Genomic DNA, 10,859 nt, shown 5'->3' with positions numbered 1-10,859 from the left:
GTTTGGCCTGTTCATTCCTTGCACAGGCCGGTGGGTTGGCCTCTTGACTATTTCTCTCTGACATTTCTGTGTCTGTGCCGCCTGTAACTTCTGCCACTTTGTAGGCGGCTCAGGTTCCTGTTGATAGGTTATCGGAAACTCCCTTTTCTTGATGCTTTCCGTATGCCTTCCTTGGAGCTGCCTTGGCATCATACATGAAGGGTATTGCGGAAACAGGGACGGCACTACACCTTTCTTGAGGCGACGCCGTTTGCCCTCCCTTCAAGACAAGAAACTTCAAGAGACACTCCTTTCAGAAAATGCTTCCTTGGCCAAAACTGTGGAAATGTGTCGAGCTCGGGAATACGGCAAAGAGCAAAGTGAAGAAATACACTCTAGCAAGAACAGTCAAGCGGAGGTCAATGCAGTCCTCCAAATGAAAAGTCGCTGTAACAAATGTGCTCGTGTTCACAACAGGGAAACATGCCATGCAAAGGGACGCACGTGCTTAAAATGTGGCAAAAGAAATCATTTTGCAGCTGCGTGCAAAACGAAGAGCGCTAACCTCTGCGTGCAAGAGCAAAAAGTGGCGTCACTAGAAGCGAATTCAGACGGACAAGCAGATAACTTCTGGTTGGAAACATTATCGCAAAGCAGCAAGAAAGACGACCGCTAGACTGCAATCGTGAAACTAGAAGGAACGCCCATTGCCTGCAAGCTTGATACAGGAGCCAATTGCTCGGTCATATCACGCAGCCAGCTGCAGAAGATAACTCAAAAGCAACCCGACAGCTGCGCCGTCGTGCTGAACACATTTTTTGGCTTTCAGAAAAAAGCAACGAAACGTAGTCACCTTCATTTGACCGGACCGGAGGGAACGTTTGAAACGATATTCTTCGTAATGGAAGACGACATACCCGTGACTCTTAGTGGCTCAGTTGCCGAGAAGCTGGGCTTGATTCGCCGAATTGCTTCACTGGAGCATCAAGAGCTGTACGACGTAGTGAAGCCGTATGAAGACGTCTTCTCCGAATTAGGCGAGCTCAATGGTGTCGTCTACCACCTGAAGCTCAAGCAAGGTTCCCTAGGGGGTGGTCAAAGCAGCACGCCGGATTCCGTTCGCAGCCGAGGACAGAGTAAAGGCGGAACTGGACCGCATGGAAGCAGCCGGAGTAGTTTCCAAGGTGACCGAGCCAACTGAGTGGTCGAGCCGCATGGTTACCGTCATAAAGAACGACAAGGTACGCATCTGTCTCGATCCATCTGATTTTAACAAAGCGCTGCTGAGGGAACATTATCCTATGCCAACGCTAGAAGACATTGCACCGTCTCTGTGTGGGGCACAATACTTTTCGACTTTGGATGCCGCTACGGGATTTTGGCAGATAAAACTGGATGAGGAAAGCTCCAAAATTTGCACAATGAGCACTCCGTACGGTCGTTACAGGTTCCTGCGTATGCCTTTCGGAATTTCATCGGCTCCGGAAATATTTCAGCGTGCCATGCACAAAGTACTAGAAGGTCTCACTGGCACAGCAGTCGTAATGGACGACATTCTAGTCTGGGGTCGAACTAAAGAAGAGCATGACACAAATCTTGTTAATGTGCTGACAAAATGTCAAGAGCACAACTTGAAACTGAACAAAAAGAAGTGTATTTTCTTGCTGGAATTCGTCAAGTACCTAGGCCACGTGTTGACGCGCGACGGGTTGAGCCTGGATCCAGGGAGACTGGAAGATATTTTCCACGTGCAGGCCCCTTGCAACCGGAAAGAGCTACAGACATTCTTGGGTATGGTGAATTTCGTTTCCCGCTTCATTCCTAATATGTCAACGCTCACAGCTTCGCTCCGAGAACTTTTGAAAAAGAATGCGGCATGGGTTTCGGAAGACAGACATCAAAAGAGCTTTGAAGCACTGCTCGTAGCACTAGCAACGGCTCCCATATTGGCACCAGAAGGGCAAACCAGTCACCCTATCTGTAGAGGCCAGCCAAAACGGAATTGCCGCTGTGATAATGCAGGATGGACACCCCTTAGCTTATTTATCTCGCTCGCTGACAGAAGCGCAGCAAAGGTACGCGCAGATAGAGAAAGAGATGCTAGCAATCGTCCACGGCTGTGAAAAATTCAAAGACTACATTTTTGGGGAGCCAGAAGTCATTGTGGAATCTCATCACAAGCCGCTCGAAATGATTTTCAAGAAGCCATTATGCCAGTGTCCTCTCCGCCTGCAGCGTATGCGTCTAAACCTACAAAAATACCACATAAATGTAAAGTACACTCCGAGAAAACAACTGTTCATCGCTGACGCGTTATCACGTTTTCCAAATAAAGCACAGCTCGTAGAACAGTGCGCGCATTTCCACGTTAACACTATCGCTTGTCTTCAATCTTCAGACAGGCGTCTGGACCAAGTTCTGCAGGAGACGGACCGTGACCCAAGCATGGTGAAACTTCGCCAGTATGCAAGCACAGCGTGGCCCATTGACAAGGCTAACGTCACTCCCGAGCTACGCAGCTACTGGAGCTTCCGCGACGAACTGCATACTGAATCAGGCCTTGTGTTCCGGAGCAATCGCCTTATCATTCCTGCCAGACTGCGCAGTGAGGTACTCGCTTCTCTTCATGCTGCGCACACAGGAGCAGAAAAAAATGAAGGCACCCGCCCGAACCGTTGTCTTCTGGCCAAGTATAAACAGCGATATTGAGGAAGTAGCTCAACGCTGTCAAATATGCCAAAAGTACAAATCAAGAAACGCGCGACTACCGGTGTTAAGTCACGAGATATCAACTCTGCCCTTAGAGTTAGCTGGCGCTGATATTTGTCATCACGACGGTGCCGAGTACTTATTTTAGTGTAACGAGCGCGAAAAAATCTTTGGGTTGGGACTCACTTCAAAAACGTAGGAAAGTACTGCGTTTAAAATTATTTCATAATATATTTCATTCTAGAACTGGAATAGACAGAACCAAATATATAGCCAACCCTGATTACGTGTCTTTACGTAGAGATCATTCACTTAAAGTTAAAGAATACAGGTGCCGGACTGACCTTTTTAAAATGTCTTTTTTCCCCAAAACGGTTTCGGAATGGAACAAGCTGCCTGAGGAAGTAGTGTCCATATTATCAAATGATTCATTTTCTTCCATGCTGTGACATTTTTTGTGTATAATAATTCCGTGTTCTTTCTATCTCATTGTTATCTTTTTTTTTGTAACCACCTGCACGCGGTGGCATTTGTGTACTTTTTCTTCTACCCCCCCCACTGTAATGCCAGCCAATGGCGCTGTGGGTATGATGATAAATAAAAAAATAAATAAAAATAAAAGTTGTTGTTGATTTCTACTTTCTTTTTTGAAATCACGCTTGTGCAAACGCCTTCAGCTAACAAGGTTATTGCAGCATGCAATGATATCTTTGCAACACATGGCTTCCCAAGGCGACTTTGCGTAGACAAAGGACCACCCTTCAGTAGCCAACAGTTCAAGGATTACGCTTATAAGATTGGCCTGCAACACGTCCGGCCTAGTCCGTACTATCCCCGCTAGAATGGAATGGCAGAAGGAGCAGTACAGGAAGCTAAGAAGCTGTTAAGGCTGTTTCGTTTCGGCAGCACTGAATTTTGTGCCGCATTGCTTGAGTGCCGAAATTCACCTCGGGACTTCTCTGAAGTCCCCTGTACAGAGGCTCATGGGCCGACAGACAAGAACGCTGCTTCCTGTGCCAACCAGCCACCTACAGCCACAAACGGTGCCACCCAAGACCGTGCGACGAAGGCTAGAAGACATCAGGAGCAAGCAACGCTGCTTCTACAGCAGAGGTACACGGCCTCTTCCAGAGCTTCGCACTGGCTCGACCGCAACTATGTACAATGTGCCCTCAAGATCGTGGTCCCCTGTCACGGTCGTACAGCGGGCTGAGACTCCTCGTGCCTACATCGTCAAAACGGAAGAGGGTCAACAGTTTCAGCGAACAAGAGAACACCTCAATCCGGCTGCTCCTCCCTCGTCTCCAGACCACGAAACACCCGCGCCGCTGCCAGCTGTGCGAGCCCAAGACACTACAGGAACATCCGAATCTATACAACTCCTCAGGAGTGAACGGAAGCGCCAACCACCACGAAGATACCCGGCGCCAGAGTTCTAAAATGCTGCTTGTTTCGACTATTAAAAAAAAAGACAGGGGAGACGTGACGTAATGCAGTCATGCACACGCGCCTAGCCGGACAGAAGCCGCCCCCGTTTCTGTTATCTAACCGCTTGCCTATATAACCACTCGCCTTCTTGCATAAAGCGTCATTCATGCACCATGCTTCGTCGTGTCCACAGAAGAGGAACGGAGACAAAGTTGGCAGACCTTCCCTATGTACACCACCTTTCTCATGGTCTTAAATATGCGGTCCATAGATATGAAGTTTGTTTTTTCGGCACCAAATAAGGTCAATAAAATTCATTCAATCGTAGAAAATGAGGCACGCAATCGTAATAAATGTGTAGCGTCTTGTGGCATTAAGCATTATAAGAAATTTTTGCCGTGCTGTGAGGGCGTAATGTATACAATATCTCTGTCCTGCAGTCAAATTTACCTAAGTTCAACGGGACATGACTCAGGAAACATCTTAAGTCATTAGATTATACCCGCTCCACTAATTTAGTTGATAATTGCCGAGACTGTCAATCCTGTTTACCATCCTTATACTATAGTGACATTTTGTATAAACACCAAGACCGACTGATCAGGGAAATCGTCGAAGCTTACCAAAGGGGGAGAAAAAACAAGATTGTGCGTCAGGAAACCATACCTGCTCCTGCGTGACAGTTAGGTTGCCTATCTTGACCCAACGCAGTAGCACTTGCCTTGTGGTTGTGGTGCCTTGTTCGGTTGTTGCCGGTCCCCTGATATTCACGTGTTTCCTGTGATTAGACTTTAGTTCAGAGTCAGCGCTTGTCCTGTGTTTTTCTATCCGTCGTCCGCGTTTTTAGCACTGTTATTTTTTGGAAAATGTATCGCCAACTGGCCCGCCTAGTTAACGCATCACTGCCCCGTCCTACCTCTAATAACCCCGCGCTACCTCACTGCCCTCGCTTATAAGCAAATTTGATCATTGCTTTTACAAATTCAATGTGGAAAATTCAAGCGCTGTGCACCAGCGAAGGTGTGCCAACTTGCTCAACATTCTGCCCTGTTGCAATGAGCTTCTACACATGCAATAAAAGCAACTTACTTCTTGCCTGGTTGACCCCGGATCTATTAGAAGATGAGCAAATGACGTTGGTGGAACAAGGTAGTTCCCTCCTTGGGGACATTAGCAAAGTTGCCAAATGAAGTGCTTCCTTTCTCTCTGAACAAGACAAATGGAGCATAAATATCACAGTTTCTGCATCTTCAGAAGGGTATATGCTTGGGCTTGTTGGTTCATGTTTCAAAGGAAAAAACGTAGCGCAAAGAGACAAGGACACAGAAACACAGACAACACACGGCGCTAACAACACATAGCGCCGTGTGTTGTCTGTCTTTCTGTGTCCTTGTCTCTTTGCGCTACGTTTTTCCCTTTATGCATCTTGCACAGACAAAAAAAAAATACCGCAAAAACTGAACATAACCGAAAGGGGCAGCCACAACACCAGCGAACATCAAATGCCTAAATTGATTTTGGTGGCATTGTTTGGTTGTGAGGCAGAGGAGTGATTGTTCCCACAGTGGCAGGTCGCGTCGGCTCTCATTTGCCGCAACGAGATTGCAAGCTGTTAGCGGCTGCACCTGTCTGCTGCCGTGTGTCCGCAGGTGCTTGTGTGATGGTTCATGGGAGTCTGGTATTTTCTGATAAAAAACAAACAGAACTACTTGTCACCCGCTCATCAATAGTAGGCGCCGACCGAGAACACAGACTGAAGTTGACTTCGTCGATTTTCAAGCCGAGCATTCCTGCAAGTTGATCTCGACAGACCCGTAGCATTCACTGCCATCAAACAGAATTTTTCGCGCACCTGAGACATCCGTACATTACCTTGATTTTAGATGACGTCTAAAAAAGCAGGACAACCGTCGAATCAGGCGTTTTTTTTTCTGGCTGCTATTTTCGTAATGGTTGCCTATGTGGATGAATGAATGAGGCTGAATTCTTCAAATCGGGTGGCAGCTCCGACACCTAGCTGGCCCTTTTCCGCCATCATCTTACCCTCGCGCGAGCAAGAGTGCCTGAAGGGCAAACTTAGAAAGCTGAGGAAGTTTCTTCTTTTGCTCGGTGTTGTTGACTTTTAAACACAGTTTGTCAGCAGAATAAAACTCCGTTCATTTTACTCATTCCGTATTTGCAACAAAACGTTAACCTACGGTCCCTTCTACAAATAAATGCTAACGGGGTGGTGCCCTGCTGCTGGCCACCGAACCCTTGCTGCTAATTGGTTGATTCCGCGGCCGGCGTCTCGCGGCCTCGTAATTTTGACGTCGCGCTCACAAACAGAGAGCGATATTGACAGCGGCACGCAACTCGGCACCTGGCCAGCAATGATAGAAAGGAGTCGTTGACATTTGTTTGTTGCAAAACACTGGAGCATGTTATTTATTCTTGTCTTATTAAGCACCTTCATGGCAGTGATTTTTTTAATTCCGACCAAGCATGGATTTCCCTTGGAACGCCCCGCCGCGGTGGCTTAGTGGCTATGGTGCTCGGCTGCTGGCCGCGGAGGTTGAGTTTTGATGTAGGCGAAATTCTAGAGGCCAGTGCACCGTAATACTTCAGTGCACGTTAAAGAAACCCAGGTGGTCGAAATTTCCGGAGCCCTTCACTACGACGTCCCTCATAGCCTGAGTCGCTTTGGGACGTTAATCCAGCTAAACCTAAACCAAACCTTCTTGGAATGTGCGCCATCACTGAAGGTTACTGGAAACCGAAAGCTATGAGCCTCGTATTTCAAAGTGGGGGCCTAAAAACTTGTAAAACCTGTTTGTTTCCTTTTCTGTGCCAGTCGCCAGCCAGTGTGACCAACCACTGTGCGTAACTTTAAACGTGAAATAAAAACACGCAGAATAGTAGTTTTATCTTTTATTACACCTGTTAGTACACTGACGTGCAAAAAATTAGGCGGACACTTTAGCTCCGCATTGACGGTATGACGCGATACCGTTAACGGGTCCCTTCAGTGGCATGATGTTCCTCTTTGCATACCACTTAGAGGACACCGAAGTATTCCTTATTTTTTTATGTTTATTTTATTTTTGTAATTTAATAAATCTGCCCGAAGCTCTTATACCGAGCGGGTTACAAGTTGACCAAGAAAACACTTCTTATTTGTAGCGCACACTAGCACACCTCAAATCGAATTCCATGGCGGCACAGTTTTAACAAATAAACAATTGGCAAACAAGTTCGCCCTGGTACAATACACTCGAAGTTTGCTTCAATGGACATTCGGGATAGAAACTTAAAAGGGCTGTTTAATATATACTTCACAATTATTTGCTGTTCTTGCACAAAATTATTCAGTACACAATCTTAACATTATTCTGAGAGAAACAAACGGTTCTCCCTGCGTTTTTTGTGTTGCAATGAAACTGCCTTTCCTCCCGTTCCTGTCCCAAAGAAACCTTGCTGCCTTGTCATTTTCTCTAATTTATCAAGTAATGATTGCTGCACAGGTTCCCATAGTACTTAGGCATTTTCCGTTATAGGCCTAACACAGATAACGAAAGCGATTGGTGTAGGTTCGGCTGCCAACACCTTAGACTTGTTTCATGGAAATTCAGCGAGCTGCCAGCTTGAGCCAACCGAGCAGGTCACACGTGTACCTCTTGAACACTCAGCCAGCAATATCATTTACGGACATACTCAGCCAGCAATATCATTTACGGACATACTGCAGAGCGCTTTACATAGCAATGAAATAAATTAATTATAGTTAAAAAAAATATGGCAATTCACAATATAAATGGCTACAACATAAAAAATGTACATAGCGTTAAGTGAGTTTTGTTGATTGTTTCTTTTGTTGAATGTTATGTGTAAAAAGGCAGACAATAAAGAAGAAAAAGGGCTATGATGGCGGAGTAGTTAGAGTGCTCTTCTCGCACTCCGGAGACCCTGGTTCGATTCCCCAACCCGACCAAATTCCTATTCGGTTTTATTTGTTTATGTGGTCTCACTAGAAAGGCTAATCAGGCTAATTGATTAATTAAGAAATTAACTAAACTCAGTTCCACTTACTTGGAGCGTCACTATGTGATCCCTTTAATTAGATGCTTGGTTACTAGCTAAGGTACAAGTAGCCCCGTTGGAAATTCGCGCACTGTGACGTCACGACCATTTCGACCAATTGAAACAAGGTGAGTGTAGCTACGGCGCGACGCCGGCCACCCGAGGTCTCGCATTGGCTGTCGGAGTGTTGCTTTCGCAACAAAAAGAGCAAGCTGTCCTCTAGCTCCCTCCCTTTTATAATATGAGCCCTTACTAGGTTAACAGAACTTGAATCACCTATTGGGCAAATTGTCTTATTACGATAGAAATCTGCATAGCCTAGAGCAATGATGTATCCTGCCACCATCGCGCGTGTGCCAGCCTGTAATTCATTCCTTCTCCGAATGCATGTCCTGTCTGTGAATGCGCCTCTGAATGCTTAGTCAGAAGTGTATTCTCGACGCTGCTCCTCCGCTGGCCTCTTCTGGAGCTAAATGACGCCTTATTACGGGAATTGACGAGACAGATATCTGTGCGTAGCAAGAATTACGCATCTTCTCTGGGGACAACACGAATGCTGGCATTGAGAAATTACGGTATCATCAGATGGTTCTACCGCAACCGATGCTTAATAAGGATTCAGGGAATCCGTGACACCTGCTGCTAGCCCGAAAAATTATTTAGCATATTTGCAAAGCAAGCAGGTATAGCTACTGCTGCAGTGTGTTTACTTGGTAGAAAAACTACAAAGTGCGCAAATACGCATTTGCGATTTAGATGAAAAAAAAATGCGCATCTCCCTGTGCTCGTCGTGGATTCATGGTCGCCTGCTCAGCTGAGAACCTAAGGGTCGCTGGTTCCAAACTAGGTTCTGCTGTAATATTTTCTCTTGTATTTTTATTGTGCTCTACTCATTTACACGTTTTCGAGTGACATCGTAAACTGGAATAGTATGGCCATGACTCCCTTCATTTTCAAAAATGCCAACCCCCATATGACCATATCGCCCATATGGTCATATCGCACAACCTATCGCAAAAATTACAAACATGTCCCATATCGCCCATATGTCGCATATGGCCATATAGCCTCTATAGCCCTTATGGCACGTGTCCAATAAAACCTTATGTATGCGGGTTTCTTTTCAATAGGGAGGATAACCAGTGGTCCTAAACAGTAATGACTGCATTGCAAGGGAAGGGAAGCGTAGCAGGAGGCGGCAAAAAGGTGCGGCGGATGAGATTAATAAGTTGGCGGGAATACGGTGAACACAGCTGGAAAAGGATAGGGTTAATTGCAGAGACATGGCAGAGGCCTTTGTCCTGCAGTGGGCGTAGTCAGGGTTATGATGATTATAATGAATTCCATCTTTTGTTTACGCCTCGTTATTTCTGTCATACTGAGCTGAAATCTTGTTCTTCAAGAATCGCCAGGATTGTTGTTCCAAAAGGCACGCAGGGTGTCACGTTAACCAAGTCGAACAAATATTCTCGAATGGTCAAGCCGTAGCACGCCCGGTTTGCGACACCCAATTGGCAGCTGTCCGGGTCCCGGCTCGACCATTATTCTTTTCAGCGCAATCGCTTCTCCTTCTTCAGCTGCGCTACGTTAGCGTGGTGGCCTGTCGTCACGACTCTAGACCGATGGGGATTTGTGTATGGACGTTATCACTGTTATACTGCGTAGTCATTGCGAGCTGTCTGAATTATCCGTGAGGCAATATGGTTCTGACACCAAAACCCTCTTGGCCTAGCCCAATTTTTTGGTCACGCCGGCGGCTTTTTCGCTGAATGAGACCCTTAACGCTCGCATGTTAAAATAGCTTGTTTTACTCAGAGCTAAAACATGAGAGGATGAAAAGTGGTGCAGTAACCAGACATTTCAGGGCACAAAGGCAGTGGTCATAAGCTGAACCGATTTCTGGGGTCGATTGCGGCCTACAGCAGAGGTTGAGAGAACGGTGGCTTGCGACGGCAGATTGGCCAGCGACTTCCCCACTCCGTCCATGCCGGTCAGCGGCTGTCTCTAACTCTGGCACGTGACGTCAGCTGCTGAAGAGCCCCGGTGTGGACCCCCCGGCTGTCGACGCCTGTCGTGGGGTCCGCCGCTTGCGCCCAGTTGAAACTCGGGACACTGATCAACATTCCGCGCCTTCACAACCTCCTTGGGCGCCGTGAAGACGTTGCTGGAACTGCCGCGCACTTCGATGCGATCAACGCAACCTGCATGAAGAAAGCATGCTATGAGAGCGTACGCGAAACGTGGCCGAGAGCGCAGCAGTTCGCTTTGCCGGTACATTTAGCGCTCGTGGCTGCACAACATTTTAAATAATATTAAGCCCTAAATAAAGTGAGCACCAGGCCAAGGGAAAGCTTGCACTCATTTTATCACTGCTCGGTACCCGGCGGCATTGCATTTTTTTAGTTTTGCTTTAGTCTTTTATGCATACCTTTTTACGCTATGACTTACAGGATGTCGTTTTGGAAGTGTAAAAAATCTTGGAAAAAGCGGCGTAGCAGGTCTTGACGAGGGCTAAGGAGCGATCAATCGTTGCGTTGGGTTAGCGTACCGGCTAAATGAAATGAAAACTTTTGTTTGCCATCAAATAGAGATGGAGGCGGATTGTAGAACAAAAGCTCTCCTTGGACACCTTGACGGGTCCCCAGTCCCTTATTTTGGCAGAGTGGCAGCATCACATATGCAGA

General features: G+C 46.7%; 1 protein-coding gene across 1 annotated transcript in view; it reads right to left on the bottom strand.

Moving 5' to 3' along the window:
• Nucleotides 1–10,158: 10,158 nt before the first annotated feature.
• Nucleotides 10,159–10,859, bottom strand: part of LOC149367644 (uncharacterized) — a 52,316-nt gene continuing 51,615 nt past the window's right edge. The window contains exon 5 of the mRNA XM_089575226.1: nt 10,159–10,376. Coding sequence (XP_089431352.1) covers nt 10,180–10,376 — 197 coding nt within the window. The 3' untranslated portion in view covers nt 10,159–10,179. The remainder of the gene's footprint in view (nt 10,377–10,859) is intronic.

This window comes from Amblyomma mixtum, chromosome 1, assembly GCF_055824585.1.
Source record: "Amblyomma mixtum isolate Tamu chromosome 1, ASM5582458v1, whole genome shotgun sequence".
NCBI lineage: Eukaryota > Metazoa > Arthropoda > Arachnida > Ixodida > Ixodidae > Amblyomma > Amblyomma mixtum.
This window is presented reverse-complemented; position numbering and strand designations above follow the sequence as displayed.